Below are 20090 nucleotides of genomic sequence, written 5' to 3' on the forward strand. Positions count from 1 at the left end.
AGATTCAGTTCTTGTGAGCAGTAAGCAGTGATTTGTACCTGCAACTTTGGTAAGATACTGGATACGCTTCCCTTCAAGAAAAAGTACAGACTTGGCAAAAAGCTACCAGAAATTAGAAGAGAATTAGTGATAGATAACTGCCTAACTTTGCAACTCTTGTATCCCGCTATGGGTCCAGTGTAATATTTAAGCTAGTTGTGACAATTGCATCTCCCATTTCACGCAGCAGGTACACCTTTTCGAGAAGGCATAAATAAATAAAACCATTATCTGTCAAAAGTACAGCCAATTGTTTTTGACATTATTAAGTTTGTAGCAAAACTTGTCAGACTCATGTATTTAATTTTGGGCTGTGGATTTTTTTTTTTGGTACAGTTCATTAATTAATCTTCCTGTTATTTAGACTGCATCGTAATCTGGCCCTCTAATATGTTTTCAAACAGCTGACTACATTTCTGTGTCTTTTAAGTGTTCAGATACTGTTAATACACAGTGTTGAACAATGGCCACTCCTAATTAAATTAAAAAGCCACTTTAATCCTGATTTACCAGGATAGTTTTCCTGTGAGATCCAGCTCCATCAGTGAAGGGTTTGATTTCAGGAAAGCTGAAGTCAGGTTTCATAACTTTCTCCAGTGATACTGCAGTGTGAAAGTCTGTAAATGGAAAAAAGGCTTATGTTATGTACAGCATGTTCTGCGCTACATAAAAATAAGTAAACTGTTGTTTTTAAATAAAATCAAAACCTAAACAGAAAAATATATTAATATGAAAAATATAAATAGAAAAATAGATCATATAAAAAGTTGCAAATTGTGCCTTTGTGCCTTCATCTTCATATTTGAAAAACTATTGGCCAATGGGAAAAAAATAAATAATAAATACATTTAACATCTGCATTTTTCTTAAAACCATTCTGTTCCCCTTAATTTAAAAATAGAAATAAAAAAGTATGAACAACTTATTTTTATTTGTTTATTTTGCTAAAACTTAAATAATCTGTTATTTGTTAAAAAATAAAAATGATAAAAAAAAAGTAAATATAAAGAGAAATATAAAAAACTAATATAAAATGTTAATACAAAACTATAATAGTGTATGTGTGATGCTAAAGTAGCCTTTATTTTTAATATATGAATTTTCCCAGATATTAAGTACAATATTTAAAGAGATAACAGCAAGTGGTTAAACAAAAAAAGAAAAAAAAAAAAATCGGTTGAAAATACCCATTTCACTAGTAGTAGTGTTTCAGTCAAGCAAGCACATTTACAAGGTATATTTGGGTCCCATAATAACTTTTATAATGCTCCAGTTTATGCCATATCAGTCGAGCCCAGGTCTGACAATGACTCTCAAGATGAAGCTAATCAACCTGAACCACCTCGCCAAGCGCTGACTTGTGCAATAAATTTCACTGTGTTAATTATTTTATACCTCTTTTTATATCTCTTTTATAAGCAGTCATTATAAAAATGTTGAGAAGACAACAAAAGTTAAAAGTGTTAAAAATAAACTTTAACCACTAAATTCCTTTGCCTATAAATATGTCCATGTAATGACACAATGAATCATACAGTGTTTTCATGATATAGTGATAGTCTTCCTGGCCTTACCTTTGTTTGAGGGAGAGCTCAAGTAGCCAGCATGTGAACATTAAATAAATGTGCAACATGCTAATGTATCTCTACATAACAGAAATAACAGCAGGACTAGAGGAGACATTTAAAGGCAGAAGATGTTCTGTTGGATAGATTAACTCTGGCATGGATTCCGTTGCTTTAGAGATTGTTTAAATACAATAATAGCTATAAAGGATAATAGATCCCTTTAATAAGAAAACACAAATGAAAATACTCACTTCAGTTTCTCCAATTTGCATTGTGGATTTTTCAAGAAAAGCAAATAAAGTATTCTCCATTCCTGACTTTCCCTGGTTTATTTCCACTCAGATCCAGCTCTATCGGGTTTGGAAAGATTTGAATTCAAATGCTGAAGTCAGAGCAGCACAACCTTCTTCTGTAATACTGTTTTTATTCATCCTGCAGAGAAAGAAAACCAAAAAAGAAAAAAAAAAATATTCAATTTATCTCAAGACCTACTTTACAGTAATTACATGTTTAATTGTTGCTGATAGCATTGAGCCTCATTCATGAAACACAAGCAGAAATATTTTTGTTTTTAAATCATAAATTGGTCATAAACCCATTCTGAAGTAAATTTTTGGATTCATGAAAGTGTATTTCACTGCTCCAAACCACATGTAAATGGTGTTTAAAACTTCCAAACATTTTGTGTTTTTTTTTTTTTCTGGTGAACTGATAACTTTGCATTTATCTATTTTAGTATCTAACACTTATATTGTGACTCAAGACACAAGATAGTTTCAACAAAACAACCTATAAAACACCAGTAATAACAACTATTTATTAGAAGATAAGTGTGGATTGCAATATACTTGAATTACGTTGGTGGTGTTGAGGAAGTGGACATGTAGGAGCCTATTTTGATTAGATTCAGTTGTTGAATATTTTTGTTTGAATTTGCTTTATTTGTAATCTTACTTTATTTATGTTCCCATTTGGGTAAATATTCTGTAAAAATATGTAATATGTTAAAATTGTTTACTGGACTTTTTAAGAATCACGACTGTGAAGCTTTTGCGGCAGTGCGCTCTTTGGAATACAGTGGAGTTGCACAGCCTTTCTTTACCGCATCCTTAGATATTAGAAGATTTAAGATCCTATTTTTGCTTTTTTAATTTTATTTGTTTTTATGGAACTGACAATCAAGATTAAAGAGGAAGATATTTTTATCAGAAAACGGAGTACGTGGATTGTTTTATTGGACACGGAGCGAGTGAAACCAAAACTGAAACTAAATGCGCACTCACAGGACAGATGCCAAAACAGCTGATGCTGGAGCAAGCTGAGTGACTGCTTAGTCAAAATCAAGAAAAGCTCAAACCACATAAAACTTCACTCAAAATTAAACATAATAAAAAAATCCAAATAATAAAAAAACGTATTAGTTAACCAGTAAGTTAAATGTCAGAAATTTAATTCATTAACAAAATTGAAATCAGCTGCATAAACCACTTTCCTTTTTATTGTAGATGAATTATTCTGAACACCTGTATTATTGGTCTAAATTTACTCTTATATTTACAGAAGTTTCATGTATGAGGCTAGTTTGTAAGCTGCTCTGGATAAAAGTGTCTGTTAAATGAATACATATATTACAAGTGTTAATCTTTACCAGTTAATGAAAATGCAACGCAAAACAAATATTACATTTGAAAGATATTTTATAAAGACACATTACTGCGCAAAAATGAAAAATACATATATACTCACTGAATTATGTTCAGTTTACAGTGTTTATCCTCCAGAGTAGAGCAAAGGAGCTTTACTTCACTTTATAATGTGTTGTCTAATTTATGTTCACTCAGATTCTGTTCTTCGCACAAGTAACGCGTTTTTTACTCAAAAACTCTTTTTCACATACTGACAGGCTGCTTCTGCTTCAGGGGAATTCAAAAAACCTGCAGAATGGGCAAGATGGAAGCAGGATTCAGTTCTGCCCCCTCACCTTTTAAAGGTACAATGACAATCTAAACATTTTGCTTACATCCCCAGTAGTTTCTTATAACATCACTTTAACTTTTATGCAGCAACATATTTTATTTCTGAAACAATATTTCTATAATTAAATGAATTGCATGAATTTTAAGTATTTCATCACATCTCACCTCAGTGTCTTCAGTTGACAGTTTGGATCCTGTAGTAAATCATTGAGCTCCTTCACTCCTGATTGTCCAGGTTCATTTCCTGTGAGATCCAGCTCTATCAGGTGAAGGGTTTGATCTCAGAGCTGAAGCCAGAGCTTTATAACCTTCTTCAGTGATACTACAGTCTGAAAGTCTAGAAAGGGAATTAAAATGTTACATTCAGCTGATCAACAGATATTCTAGAAATGTCTTGACTAATATTAACTGCTAAAAAGAAAAGATAGTGAATTTTGTTCCTTGTACAAATTAATGTAAACAAAAATGACTGAATATGAGAGCAAACAAAATAACCAGACACCTTTAATGGGTTAGAAATCAACTTACTTGAGTTTCTCTAGTTTACAGTTTTCTTTCAGTCCATCAGAGAGCAGCTTCACTCTTGAATCTTGTAGATTATTATTGCTCAGATCAAGATCCTTCAAACTGCTGGAGTCTGAACTGAGAACTGAAGCAAGAGCTGAACAGTTTTCCTCTGTTAGCTCACACTTACAGAGCTTCAAAAATGTAAAATAATAATTAAAAAAAAATAATAATAATGAAGACACATGAATGTATAAATATCTATGCTTACTTTTGCATAGAATTTTGCACAGCACCAAAAGTGTAAATGTCATGTGATTGTTGTAGTGTTGATTGTAGCTGCTGGTGAAATGCACTCACTTGAGTATCTTCAGCTCACACACAGGATTCTTCAGTCCCTCACAGATCTCTTTGACTCCTGAGTCCAGCAGACGGCTGTTGTTCAGGTTAATCTCTTTCAGGATGGTTTTGGAGGAGAGAACAGTAGCTAGAACTGAACAGTTTTTCTCTGTCAGCTCACAATTATTCAGCCTAAACACAAAAAAGCATTATTTATTATTCTGCACATATTCAACACATCAGACCAACAGCTCTTTATATCGGATCACACATGACAGACAGTATTTTATAATAAATAAACGGAAGTTACAATATATAGAATCATGTTGACTCACTTCATTTTCTCCAGTTTGCTGTGAGAGTCCATCAAAAGAGCAGAGAGTTTCTCTCCATCCAGGTCTCTTAATTTATCTTCACTCAGATCCAGTTCTGTCAGTAATAATGGACTTGTACCCAGAACTTCAGTGAGATACTCACATGCTTGCTCTGCAGCAGCACTTTTCAAAAATCTAAACAAAACAGATTATCAATTTATATCACATAATCTTAAAATTGTATGCCTTCTGTAGCCCTGTTCCTCTTTATAGAGCCCAGCTAATAATACTTTCACCACTGCCTTCCCCACAGTGACAACATCAGGGGTATTTGCTGCCTTTCTGGCCCTTTAACAATTGTGTACTTTAACCAATGTTTATGATTGTGGGGGGTGCTGATGGGGGCAGGATGCCTTATGCAAGCATTAAGAAGTGAATATAGTGTCCATCCAAATTACTGAACTTTATAATTTTAAGACACTCACTTGAGTATTAGTTTACAGTCTTTTTTGTGGTACATCAATGAGCTCCTTCACTCCTGATTGTCCAGGATCATTTTCTGTGAGATCCAGCTCTATCAGGTGTGAAGGGTTTGAACATGAGGTTTCTCAGCAAGGCAAGAAGCCAAACATTTATAACCTTCTTCAGTGATACTGCAGTCTGAGAGTCTGTTAAACAAAAATAAGCTGTTTATTGTTTGTTTGGATAAAAAGGTAGTAATTGGATTTAACATGCATTATAAAAAAACACAAAAAAAAACAAAAAAAAAAACATTAAAATTAAAAAATATACACATACACTAAATTATAACAATATTTAAAATAAATGTGACACGTGAAAAGTTAAATTGTCCAAATAGTAAAACTGAAATTTAAGCCACTGTTTTCATTTTCAATTATTCTGGTTAGTCAAGGAACATTAACAAGTATTTGTTATAATATTCAGAAAATAAAAATGCACACTTGAGTTTCTCCAATCTGCATTGTGTATTTGTTAAGGACCGATATTCATTCTGAGTCTCTGCGTTAGTTCCAGTCAAATTCCACTCTTTCAAATTTGAAGGGTTTGAATTTAAAGCTTCAGCCAGAAACACGACAGTCTTCATACGTGGATATTAGCTAGTATTCAGACTGCATAAAGAGAAAAACTAATTTTCAGTTTTAGACCTACTTTAACATATACATGTATTATACATGATATGGATGATGGTAATATCCATAAAAGCAACCATATGGAATTAAATATCAAATAAAATAAAAAAACATCAGCAGCAGGTTAAATACTAACTAAAATGGTGACATCATAGTGGTAAAACTTTACACCAGTATGTTCAGTTACAGTGTTTATCTGCAGTAGAGGAGCGAGCTGCTTTAAGTCTAGTTTTATGTTTACTCAGATTCAGTTCTATCAGGAGTAACGGGTTTTCACCACAATTCCCGTCACATACTGACAGGGCTTTATCTGCAGCAGAAAACCAAAAACCTGCAGAAGAGGAAGAATGAAGCAAATTCAATTTGACTGAAAAAAAATTGGTGTAAAAGCAAACAAGCAAACTGTGTTCTATATTCATAATTCTGTAATTTATTAATTTGCATTTCATATATTGTATTATTTCATTCACATCTCACTTCAGTGTCTTCAGCTGACATTTGGATCCTGTAGGAAATCACTGAGCTGCTTCACTCCTGATGGTCCAGGATCATTTCCTGTGAGATCCAGCTCTATCAGGTGTGAAGGGTTTGATCTCAGAGCTGAAGCCAGAGCTTTATAACCTTCTTCAGTGATACTGCAGTCTGAAAGTCTAGAATCAGGAAATGAAAAATAGTCCATTATGCTAATAATCTATTATTCTGGAAATGAAACTGAACAATAAATGCTTATTCCTCTTAGTTTCTTAACATCTCTTCCCTGCTACTGACAGAATTTGTTGGCTTTCTATGTATTCACTGTTATACAGTAGGGGGCACTATTAAACATCTGCTCAAAGAATATTGAACATCTGTATCGAAACATGAAGAAGCAAATATGAGCAACAGAATATGTAACCAGACGCAAATGTAAAATAACGTGATCATTAAACATTGTTCAAAATTTGTTGTAGCAAAATCATACTCTTAATTATTTAAAAAAACAAAAAAAACAAAACACAGTTTGCTTTTTGATTTGAAGTGTTGATAAAAACAGAATGCATCATGCAGAATGCACATGATTATCATTATTTTTTTATCTTTTATTAAAAAGCAGAACATCTGTTGTGTAATATTCACACCAAAATATTATAATGGCCATGAAAATGTTGTGAAAATTAAATTTTCAAAAATGTTGGAGGTGACTGGCATTTTTTTTTAAAAGTGCTGGCAGTGAAAGAGTAAATATGAAGAAACGAACATCAGCTCACCTGAGTTTCTCCAGTTCACAGTTCTCTTTCAGTCCATCAGAGAGCAGATTCACTCCTGAATCCTTCAGATTATTATTGCTCAGATCAAGTTCCTTCAAACTACTGGAGTCTGAACTGAGAACTGAAGCAAGAGCTGAACAGCTTTCCTCTGTTAGATCACATTTACTGAGCCTGAAAATAAACAGCTTGTAAATGTATAGACATTCTCAAATTTGCTGTAGTTGTAGTGCAGCTATAATATTTAATGAGTAGTGATAAGTACTTTACTGCAGCTAGGCAAAAATGCTGATGCTACAGTAAATATATTCTGCTGCCACTAAAAAACCAATTCACTTATCTTTAATGCCCCCAACACACATTATTACTGTCTAACACATATCTAATTACTTTCGGTAACACTTTCTGGCTGTAATTCTGTTTCTTTTAATATAAGCCACAAAATGTTTTTTTTTGAGCCCTGGCCACAAAACATGTTTTTCCACACAAAAAAAAAAAAAAAAAAAAAAAAAGGAAAAAAGGCAAAGAGCAGGTACTTTTTCATGGGGGTGATCAACACCACCATGATTACATTATAATTTATCATTAAACATCCTTATCGGTCAAACAAAAGATGTATATTAAAGGGGACCTATTATGCAAAAATCACTTTAATAAGGTGTTTGAACACAGTTGTGTGACCGCAGCGCAGTGTTAATTTTGACAGCAAATTTTGATTTAGTTTTAGTCATAATCTTTTTAAATGAAAAATCATAAATCATATTTTAGTCATCTGAAATGTTTTAGTTTTAGTCTAGTTTAAGTCAACTAAAATCTAAAGGGTTTAGTTAAACTGTAATGCATTACTTTTTTATTTCTGTTATGCTTATTTTAGCATATCAGGGTCAGCTAAAACGTATAAACTATATGAAATAAAAATATATAAAATAAAATATATTTGTTTTATAATTTAAATATAATTTCAATGCAATTAATAAAGAATATTTTTGTGGTTTTAGTTTTACCTATAAAACCTTATACTAGTAAAATGGATTCATTAAATAATATTATTAAATATTAAATAATGTTCTTAGTCTGTCCATCCTGTGATAGGGAAACCCACACAAAAGCTACAATAGCTGTTAATTAAATGAAAATTAAATTAAACACAGTTTATGTATGTACCCAAAATATCAATAAGGACCAGGAAAAAAAGTCTGAAATACACAGTGACTCTTATTTTGAAATGTCTGCACTGTTGACTGTACAGTTGCAGGCTGCTCATTCAAGTTCAGCTGAGGAAAATAAAATATGCATACTTACAACTGTCTAAAACCTATTACCATATAAATATTGTATAGTAAACATTGTCATAATTCATCAACATTTGTTCATAAGCAATCGCTTGGCATAAATAGCCGCTTTTCCACTGTCGGGCCAGTGCGAGCCAGCTGTTTAAATCGGCCAGGCGGGGCTCATAGTCTCGGACCTGATGCACACAGCTCAAAATCACGATGCATTTCCACCGCGCTTCACTAAAACCGGACCTTTTCATGCCTCTCTGAAATGTCATTTCACTGACAAAGAGAAGTTATCAGAAAAAGAATCAGAAAGTCACTGGAACTAGCGCGATCACAAAACGAACATGATAAAAGCAGCCGTTTGTTTTCACGTTTTGTTATAGATTTAAATCCAAAAGCTTCCATGGTTTACAATAATAAGTGATACATAATGAATTAATTTATCAGGACTGCAAATTAGTCACACAGAAATAAAGCATATGAACCGATATTTCATAAAAGCCTACTTATTCAGTCTAGTCTGATTCTGTTTATTTGTAGTCACACTGTCAAAGTGTACATCACATTTTGAAAGAATGCTCATTTCTATATTTTTTCCATCAAAAATACGACCTGAGTAGCAGAGGGAGCTCCTGAACAAAAAAAAAATAAAACATTATGATGATTTTTTTTATGATGTACGCAGAGCAAAAGTCTCAAGATGAGACTGACAGATTTTTTATTTTTTTTTTACTAAATATATTCACGCGGATGTATTTACAATGTTTACTGGTAACGTTAATGGCTGGCATTCATAGTCACGCGGATGTATTTACAATGTTTACTGGTAACGTTAATGGCTGGCATTCATAGTCAATCACGATCAAGCCCCGGAAAATAACAGTGGAAATGCGACTGGCTCTACCGGATCTCAAACAGAAGTTTCAAACACTCGCTGCTGTCTGAAAGTGAGTTTTATTGAGCTCAACTTATATTATTATAGATTTTTAAACAACTACATTCTCGCCTGAAATACTTTTAAAATTACATTTCATGACACAATAACAGTAATATTTTTGAAAATGATCCGAATAAATGGTGGTTGAAATCACAATGCTGCGTGAACTCAACCAACCCTTCCAGACTCTGTCTGCAAAGCGAAGAAGCAGAGAGTTTGGTATTACCAGTCTAAGGAATTGTGACTCTCGGGGAAAACTAGACGTATGGTACGGTGAAAAGGGGAGGGGAAAACTAGATGGTGGAAACGCAGCACTATTTTGGCCTCGGTGTGCTACAGGTCCGGATCAAGCACGATCAAGCCCCGGAAAATAACAGTGGAAATGCGACTGGCTCTGGTAAGCACTACCTCCACCGAATCAGCCCGATCAAGCCCCGGAAAATAACAGTGGAAATGCGACTGGCTCTGGTAAGCACTAGCTCGCCCGCTTTTGGCCCAACAGTGGACATGCAGTTAATGTGTGATATTCATTGATTACATCCTGCACTGAAGCAGTCTGAAGCCCTGCTGCAGAAGCCTGCAGAGGAACTCCAAAACGGGGTGGGAGCTCCAAAAGAGGGCGTGGCTTCCTCCCATTGACAGACAGGCAAATAACATGCATGCACAATTTTTTCTCCCAATCCACTTTACCCCACAACTGATTCTATAGATTTTATTGGTTGTGTTAATCACAGTGTTGATTTACACTATTTCACAAAAAATGCGAACCCCTAAACCCACCCCACAACAGACCCTATCATTAACCAGTGAAATTGACTGCACGGCGGGATTTCTGCTGAATAGTGTGATAAAGAATGTTGCAGTTCAGGAGATAAACAGTTAATAAGATTATGCAATATGAGATTTCCAAGCTGGGCCGTTCCGTAACTCCCCAACCCGAGACCTCATCGAACAATGGGACATTTTTAGTTCCACACAACATCACTACCCACTCCTATCCTATGAATCTCAGTTCAGTTCAGTTCAGTTCTTTTATTTAACCAGGTTAAAACTCATTGAGATTAAAATCTCTTTTACAAGAGTGACCTGGCCAAGAAGGCAGCAACAAATATTAAAGTATACAATACAATGCAATATACAACAAAAAATATAAAAAAAACACACTCATAAATCACAACAACAATTTACCAAAGGATAAAACATGTAATTTGTTAAAAGTAGCTTAAACTCATTTAGTGATGGTAACGTGGTAAGCTTAAGGGTATCCTGTAGGTAATTCCAAGAGGAGGCGGCATTATATGTAAAACCTTTTTTCCCTATCTCTGTTCGAACCCTAGGAACTTTGAGATGCATCAAATAATTTTTTGTAGCTAGTTTGTAGCGTCCGTTGGAATTTGAGAAGTTGAGAGACAAATAATGTGGATTAAGACTGCAAATCGACTTATAAATAAAACAATACCAATTAAAACCTCTTCGGGTATGCAAGGATGGTAACTCTGCCTTCTCATATAAAATGCAGTGATGCGTTTGATAGCTACACCCAGTAATAAAACCGTAAGGCACTAATCCATTTATTGGAGCTGAATACCATGAACAAAAATCAACAGGCTACATAAAAACTGTATCCATAATCCAACAAAAGGTAGAAATGTTGCAGATACCAGATATTTTCTAGCATTAAATGAAAATAAAGTTCTGTTTCTGTAATATAAACCAAGTTTTAGCTTAAGTTTGGAAATTCATTTGTCAATATGCACTTTAAAACTTAACTGACCAAACAAAACAATGAAAACACCATCCTACGACCCCACTATTTAAAAAAACAATAGCCGCGTTTCCACTGTCGGGCCAAAAGCAGGCATGCTAGTGCGTGCCAGGGCCAGTCGCGTTTCCACTGTCACTTCCAGGGCTTGATCGTGCCTCGTCGGTGCTTCCTCGGGGCCAGTGGCCAGGGTTTTTTGGCCCGACGAAAACCTTGGGCCAAAGCGGGCCAGCTGGGGCTAGAGGAGTGGTTATGAACAAAGACGTAGTTTCTCCGCGTCTGGAGAGCGTCAGCGCCGTGGATCATTTCATAAAGCTATAGCTATAACACCAGCATTAAACACCTTTTTAAAATAAGTTGAGCTCAAAACTCACTTTCAATCAGCAGCGAGTGTTTGAAAAAACTTGATCCGATGTGGATTATAATCACCATACGAGGCAGAAATATTCATAAGCGATGCAAAAGAATATGCACGATCGCCATTAATGTCACCATAGTAAACATGATAAATGTGACCATTTGAAGAAATCAGACATCAGCTTCTTATTCTCTATCACAATCGTGTATTCATTTAGTAACATATTTTATCTGTCATAAGTCTCCTCCCGAGAGTTTAGCTCCGCGTAGCGTGTCATAGAAATATAACAATGTTTTTTTTGTTCGGGAGCTTTTATAAAAATATAGAAATTATCATTCTTTCTAAATGTGATATAGGCTGTGACTACAAATAGTCTAAACAGAAACAGACTCGACTGAATAGCAGGCTATGTTCATAACGCTTTATTTCTGTGTGACTAATTATTCATCTATTCACGTTAACAGCGCAATTAGTTACCATTAGTTAATGCATTAGTTAACATGAACTAACCATGAACAACACCTATGTTCAGCATTAGTTAATCTTTGTTAACGTTAACTCACACATATATTAATGCACCTACTGACGTTAACAACGCAATGAGTAACATTAGTTAATGCATTAGTTAACATGAACTAACCATGAACAACACCTCTGTTCAGCATTAGTTAATCTTTAATCTTTAGTCAAATCTATTAAAAGTTACACGATTAAAACTGATCTTGAAAAACTGAGCGACCACATTGCGACATTAAACTCTGTAAAATGTTAAGTTGGTCGCAGTGCCATGCACTTAATGCCTCACTGAGGTCATTCAATAAAGTTCTTATTAATCTTAGTTCATGTTAATTTCAGCATTCACTTATGCATTATTAAAATCAAAAGTTGTGTTTGTAAACATTAATGCACTGTGAACTAACAAAAACAATGAAAGACTATTATTATTAACATGAACAAAGATTAATAAATTGTGTAATAAATCTATTGTTCATTGTTCATTCATGTTAGTTAATACATTAATGTTAACAAATGACATCTTATTTTAAAGTGTTACCATTAATATTTATTCATCATACTGTTGAACTTGGTAGTGTTTTCTCTCTTTTTCTTTCATAGGAGCTTCAAATAAGATGGAGAAAGCCAGAGTTTTGTGCCCTGCGTTTTTCAGTATCCTTATGTTCATTGGGTAAAAAAAAAAAAAACTCTAACAAAATAAAAAATAATTTGACTGATATCTTTTCCCCCCAAGGTTTCTATATATATCACAATATATCGATATCGTGAATTCTTATGGCCACAATAACCGTGATATGAAAAAATCTAATATCATGACAGCCCTAATCTAGAACAATAATGGCATTTGTCTGTTGTCACAACTTACTTCAGTATCTCCAATTTACACGTAAAATCCTCCAGTCCAGTGCAGAGCTGCTTTACTCCTGAATCCTGTAGATTATTATTGCTCATATTCAGCTCTATCAGATTGTTATCTGATGTGAGAGCTTTAGCCAAATTTGAACAGCTCTCATCTGTTAAGTCACAATCATTTAGCCTAGAAGAAAAAAAAAAACACAATACAAAGTATTCTGAGTAACGTTTAAAAATATCATATCACCCAATTTAAATGAATGATTAAGAACTATAGAGATTTTTTTTCAAGATGCAAAAACATGACATATTACTTACAGAGCTCTTTTGGAGATTTTCACAACTTCCAGTAGCCTAAAGAGACACTCATCTGATTTACTGAACTTCTGAAGCTCAAACTCCTCCTGCTCTTCCTTTGATGTCAACAAAACGAAGGCCACAGCAGACCACTGGGCAGGTGAAAGATCAGCAGATGAGAGACTTCCTTCTTTAAGTTGAGTCTGAATCTGTTTCACCAGAGTTTGATCATTCAGTTCATTCAGACAGTAGAACAGATTGATGGATCTCTCTGGAGACATCTTCTTATCTTCTAATTTCTCCTTGATGTACTGAACTATTTTCTTGTAGTTCTCATCATTGCTGTCTTGCTGTGTTAACAGACCTCGTAAGAGAGGACGATTGGTCTGGAGTGACAGACCAAGAAGAAAGCGAAGGAAAAGGTCCAGGTGTCCAGTTTCAATCGCGAGTGCCTTGTCCACTGCAGTCTTGAGCAAATCAATCATGGTTTCATTTTTGTTTTCCTGTTCTGTAGATTCATGATGATTAAACACATTTTTGTTCTTGATGTCTAGAAACAGATGTGCATAAAGGGCTGCAATAAACTCTTGAATGCTCAAATGAACAAAGCAGAAAGTGGTACCAAGAATGATCCCTTTTTCCTCCTTAAAGATCTGGGAACATATGCCTGAATACACTGATGCTTTAGACGCATCAATACCACAGGCTTCCAGATCTGTGTCATAAAAGAGCAGATTGTTTCTTTCCAACTGGTGAAATGCCAGTCTCCCTAGTGAAAGCATGGCATCATTATCCCAGGAAACATCTGGTGTGTATTGCCCATCATACTTTCGTCTGCTCTGAAGCATCTGAAAGTGGAGAAAGTGTGTGTACATTTGTGTCAGAGTCTTGGGAGTGTCTTCAGCATTTGATTCCTGCAGTGTTTTGGAGACGTCATCAGCCTGATTGTTTTTCAGATCATTATTTCTTTTCTCCTCTAAAATGTTCTGGAGAACAGTGGCTGTAATCCAGCAGAAGACTGGGATGTAGCACATGATAAAGAGACTCTTAGATTGTTTAACAAGATCAATGATTTCTTTGGCTTGATTCTCATCTTTCAATCTTTTTCTGAAGTACTCCTCCTTTTGTGCATCATTGAATCCTTGTACTTCTGTCACGCGGTCAATACATTCAGGAGGAATTTTAATGGCAGCTGCTGGTCTAGTGGTGATCCAGATGAGAGCAGAAGGCTAAGCAGATTTCCCTTGATGACTTTGTGAGGAGAACATCCAGAGAGACTTGTGATGTTACATCACGACAAGTCTCATTACCCTCAAAGTTCAGAGGAAGACGACATTCATCCAAACCATCAAGGATGAAGAGTAATTTAAATTTATCATTTCTTGCAAGGTTGAGTCCTTTTATCTCTGCGAAAAACTGACGTATAAGTCTTGTCAAGCTTTGTGTTTCTTTCTCCTTTAAGTTCATTTCTCGAAATGCAAGAGGAAATATGAAAGTAATATCCTCATTTTCTTTAGCGTCAGCCCAATCCAAAATAAACTTTTGCACAGAGACTGATTTTCCGATGCCAGCAACTCCTTTTGTCAGCACAGTTCTAATCTTTTTTCCTTGTTCAGGTGCTTTAAATAAATTTTTGCATTCAACTGGAATCTCTTGTGATTCATGTCGCCTATCAGCAGCCTGAACTTGTCTTACTTCATGTTGGATATTGACTTGTTTACTAACACTCAGAGTCATATAGAGATCTGTGTAGATGTTCTTCAGAAGCTTGGAGTCACCATGCTTTGCAATTCCTTCAGATACAGACTGATATTTCTTCTTCAGGTTTGATTTTAGTGGTCGCTGATGAAAGAGGACCAGCTCATCTAATAAACAAACAAGAAAAAAAAAAAACAGAAAGGTATGCATCAAGATATGCACTATTTTATATTTTATAAGTGACAATGACAAATTGTTATGCCTATGAACCTCTTACCTTGTAGAGCATCTGCAACTTCAACTTGCTTCATATCTCTCAGAAAGAAGAGTGTGATATCAAGAGCCGCTTCTTTGATATCACGCATCTCCTCTATAAAGTCCTGCACAAAGTATTGTGTGTTCTCTCTTTTTAATATTGTCTTAAACTTTTCCAGCTCATTCTTCAAAAATACAGTTATTTTGGTCTCAAGATCCTGAAAACAAATCAAGAAAAAATAAGTACTGCCTATACATTAAAAACATATTAAAATATAAACAATGTATGTGTAGTACAAATTACAGGCAAGCAATGCACTCATGAAGTTTCCCAGCACTGACAGAATAGACCATCAGCAAGGTAAAGTGCTGGTGAATACAAACAAACAAACAGAGATACCAAAAAATCTTGTATGAATCAAATCCAATTATAAACATGATTTTTGGTATCTTGGTTAATATGCTTTTGTACTCATTGCCATTAATTTGTCACACACCTGAAACATGTCTACTATTTTGAGTTGAGATTTAAAAAATAAGGGATTGTTAGAACATCAGTTAACAATAGGAGAAAAATGTATATATATTGAGTGAAGTTTTAAAAAGTATTTAAATAAAAAATAAATGGAATTTGTACAATAACCTATTAGTATATTAATTAATTAATTAATTAATTGTAGCATTTATTAACTTCTACTTGCCTTGAAGATCCAGAGGAGATTTTCACTGAAATTCTTGCGGTTGTGGTAAATCTTGTAGTTTGAGTCTGATTTCTCAAACTGAACCCTGGTAGCAAAATATTGGCTCAGTTACTAAGAGGGGCAGAGTTATGTTGAGGCACTATCCTCTTAGTTGTAATAACAGACTTTAATACAGTTGCATATGAATCCCTTATGAACCTGATGACTCTAATGTATGATCTTTTTTAATGGTGGTGAATTTAACTTAAAAAAATGGTATTGTTTTTCATATTTTCATTGTTAAATGGATCACTGCACCTAATCAATTTGCTTCAAAAAGCACATTACATTTCAAAACGATGTTACTTTTTTGACTTATTATTTTTACAAATTTTGGCAAAATAGATCCATTTATTTAGTAATTTATTGTAATAAATTTGAAAAAATAAACTGTGGTATATTGTGTTTTCACCTGTTGAGAAGAAAAGTTGCCAGTTCCACATCACTCTTCAGTCGCTTCTGTGCTTTCAGAGCTTCCCACCGTGTAATTTCTGCACCAATATTTACTGTGGTCTTCTGTCCTTTGTTACTAAACCACACACAAAAAAGAAGAAAATCACAGAAAAAAATAACAGGTTCACAGCTGTCAATATCATATTGTCAAACCACTGCCAAACCAGCTGCTTACTGCTACCTACAGTACTTTATTAGCACAGAAATGTGGTTGATGGGAAATACAGTTTTATGATTAAAAAAAACAGAACACATGAAATACCTTTTGGGAGGTGATGGTGTTTTCTCATTGAAGTTTGGTCTATCTCCCTTTGAATTGTCACTCTTCATAAACACAGAGCTGGACACATGAGATTCAGATCTTTCACTAATGAGAAAAAAATAAAGTAAAATAACAGGTAAAGAGGTCTTGTGTTGCAAACGAACTGTTCTGTACTTCCATGGTGAATGTATGAGCCCTAGTGGCTACCTGTGTAACTAAACAAATTTTTTATTAAAGATGAAACAGTTAGCAATACATTATGTTCTGTGATTCATTTTTGTATTTAATCAAGTTCTATAACATACACCACAGTGAGGAAAAAATAAAATCACTATAATGCAAACGATGAAATACTTTTTGTTACATGGTCTTTTCTCACTGAAGTTTGGTCCGTGACCTTTTGAATGGTCACTCTTCACAGACACAGAGCTGGGCACATGAGAACCTGATCTTACACTTAAGACACAAAGAACAGAGAGGAAATAAAACACTATTACAGGAGATTCTTCAGTCTAATGTTGCAAATGGTAATTAGATAAAATGGATAAGTGGTTGCAAGATCTAATTTATGCCTCCTTGTGCTTGCCTGTGTAACTGTATTATTGTAATAAAGCTTCTGATTGAATTCAATAAAGAGTAAAGCAGACACTGTGTTCTCTGATTTATTCTTGTATTTAGTCAAGGTCAATCACATACATCACACTGAATTAGTTAACATCACTGTAATGTAAAACACAAGAAATACCTTATTGAAGGTGATGTTTTTTTCTCACTAAAGTTCGGTCCACCACCTTTTGAATGGTCACTCTCCACAGACACATTGCTGGACACATGTGAACCTGATCTTACACTAATGATACAAAGAATAAAAAGAAAAAACACCAGGACATTATACCATCCAAACAACAAAGCAAATCACACAAAAAACATACTGTACCTTCATTGTTGTATCACTCACTTTGATATTATTAAATATTTAAACACTGGATCACTGTAAAACGCTTTGAAAAACACACATGAAATACCTTTTGTTACATGGTGTTTCCTTACGGATGTTCGGTCCGTCTCCTTTTGAATGGTCACTCTTCACAGACACAGAGCTGGATACATGTGAGCCTGATCTTACACTAATGACACAAAGAAAAAAAAAATGTTTCAAAGAGAAAATTCAACACTATAGTTTAAGGAGATTCTTACAGTCTCATTTAAAGAGGATCTTTATTAGAAAAATGCAGTATGGCTGTACAGGGTATTATTCATTTAAGTTCTATCACATAAAAAAAAACAACAAAAAAAAAAATTAAATGTTTCAATTTAACTTTTCTCTATAATAAAAAATTGCACCTGACTCTGGCTTCACCATACACTACATAACAGACAGTATATTAATATACATTTAAAAAAAGACATGAAACACTGAATGTAACAAAGCATGTGGAATTTCTTCTGATTCGTGATGGTGTTTCCTCGCTAAATGATACACGTGAGCCTGATCTTTTACTAACAACACAAGAGCAAAAATTAAAGAAAATTACTACAGTCTTATTACAGATATTTTGCAATTAAGAACAAAACATTTTCTTGGTGTTTAAAGTTAAATTGTAGTGAACCAAACATTTGGAAAATGATTTGACAAACCAACTGTGACTCATTGTTGACTACAAACTATTTTTTTTTTTAAATACATCATACAGTTAATGCATGATCAACATTAAGAAAAACATAAAATACCTTTTAGATGATGATGGAGTTTTCTCACTGAAGTTTGGTCCATCACCTTTTGAATGGTCACTTTTCATAGACACAGAACTGGACACAAGTGAACCAGATCTTTCACTGACAAGAGCAGAGAAAACACTATTAAAGGAGATTCATTTGAAGAGCATTTGCTATTCTCCTGGCTATGGACAGATGAATGTGTTTGTGTTTGGTTTTCTGTTTAATCAGTCAAGTTCAATCACAGACACGGTGAAGGAATGTAAATAATGCATGTAAAGCACATAAAATACCTTTTAGCATGTGATGGTGTTTCATCACTGAAGGACACATGTAGGTCCGATTTTTCACTAATAATACAAAGTAGTCTCATTTGAAGAGGATTAATTCAGATGGTAATTACAGTAAGTACAATTTAACAAACTATAAATATGCATAATAATTCCTCTCCCATCAACAGCTATCACAATGCAAAAATGATTTATTTATTTATTTATTTATTATTATTATTTTTTTTTTTTTTTTGAAAAACAAAACTCTAAAGTTTTATGATAAAGTCAAAAATAAATACTTCCTAACGCAGTCTATGGGTGTCTGACAATAAAGAAACACGTGAAATACCTTTTGATAGCTGTTTCTTCATTGAAAAGTGGTACATCAACTTTCAACTGATCACTCTTTACAGACTCAGAGCTGGAAACCTCAGAGTCTGATCCTTCCCTAATGACACAATGAGGAAAGAGAAAGAGAGAGAGAAAAAAAAAAAACATTTTATGGCAGGAGGTACTTATATTAAGTGTATTTTTTGTTTATTTGTTTGTTTGTTTGTTTGTTTTTTGACGTTATCAGTAACATAATATTCTTGTCGCTTTGAGTTTGACTGGATAAGGAGTCATCTCTTCTTGAAACTTTTTATTTTTTTACATTACCACCACCAAACTGTCCTGGAAATGTCATTATCATTTGGCAGACACTTTGAACTAAAGCAACACGCATTCAATAGAGACACATATTTTATCAGTTTGAACAAAAACATGATCTACTCTTATGAGTTAGAGCAACACAAACAGAAACAAAGTTGTGAGACTTGGCAGATCACCAATGTTTAAATAACTCAGCTAACCAACTGTTGTCACTATCCGCATTGCTATGACATGACGAATGCATTTTCGTTTCAAAGAAATGAAAGTTGTAACTGAGGTGCAAGCAACATCTTTACTGGACTCTGGACTCTAGAGAAGTGTTTGAATTTTATAGACCGTTATAAAGGAACACATGATTTTATCCCATTTTTCACCCATCTCGCTGAACTTTTATGATAAACACTTTACAGTAAAAGAGCTGCAATACTGAAACTTAAGTAGTGTTTAAAATGACTCATTAAAAACAGACTCAGTCTTACCCCTGTTCCACTGAGACACTCGTCTCAGATGGAGAGCCCTTTCCTCGCTCCTCTGACATACTGGAGCTAAACTGCCATACAGGACTGTTATCTTAGTGCTGAAGACATTCAACCTGGACATGAGATGAAAAAAATTACAAATGTTGAGTTGGCAACTAACAAGCTGTATAAAAAGAACACAGGCTCTGAAACTAATCTTAACATTAATATTACATTTCATTTAGTGTAACAAAACAGGGTGAACGTGATTTCACCAAGTACAGCATGTTCCTGGATCGCCATTCTTGTTGATCCTGGAACAACATTCCTATCAACCAATCGAAATTGAGGGACAACTTTTCAGGAAATATCTGTTTTAGGCTTACAATCAGGGTTAGGTGCTTCTACACTCTTGTTAATCAGCTATATGGGTATAATTATGGGTAAG

At 34.3% G+C, this 20090-nt stretch overlaps 2 protein-coding genes across 2 annotated transcripts in view; both read right to left on the minus strand.

The window, feature by feature from the left end:
- The window catches only part of LOC109064874 (protein NLRC5-like), a 203928-nt gene that overhangs the window by 122969 nt on the left and 60869 nt on the right, over nt 1-20090 (minus strand). The window contains exons 6-7 of the mRNA XM_042748361.1: nt 4448-4618; nt 4112-4282 (exon numbers count right to left, since the gene is read on the minus strand). Coding sequence (XP_042604295.1) covers nt 4112-4282; nt 4448-4618 — 342 coding nt within the window. The remainder of the gene's footprint in view (nt 1-4111; nt 4283-4447; nt 4619-20090) is intronic.
- LOC122134393 (NACHT, LRR and PYD domains-containing protein 3-like) lies at nt 5318-19776 on the minus strand. The gene is given in 17 exon segments (XM_042747804.1): nt 5318-5408; nt 7139-7309; nt 12854-13024; nt 13159-14366; nt 14369-14391; nt 14394-15002; nt 15113-15308; nt 15792-15876; nt 16243-16359; nt 16546-16650; nt 16900-17001; nt 17291-17395; nt 17571-17672; nt 18277-18381; nt 18555-18611; nt 18883-18981; nt 19664-19776. Coding segments are annotated over 17 exon segments (3405 nt in total). The 5' UTR covers nt 19723-19776.

Source organism: Cyprinus carpio, chromosome B21 (genome assembly GCF_018340385.1).
Source record: "Cyprinus carpio isolate SPL01 chromosome B21, ASM1834038v1, whole genome shotgun sequence".
In the NCBI taxonomy this organism is placed as follows: Eukaryota; Metazoa; Chordata; class Actinopteri; order Cypriniformes; family Cyprinidae; genus Cyprinus; species Cyprinus carpio.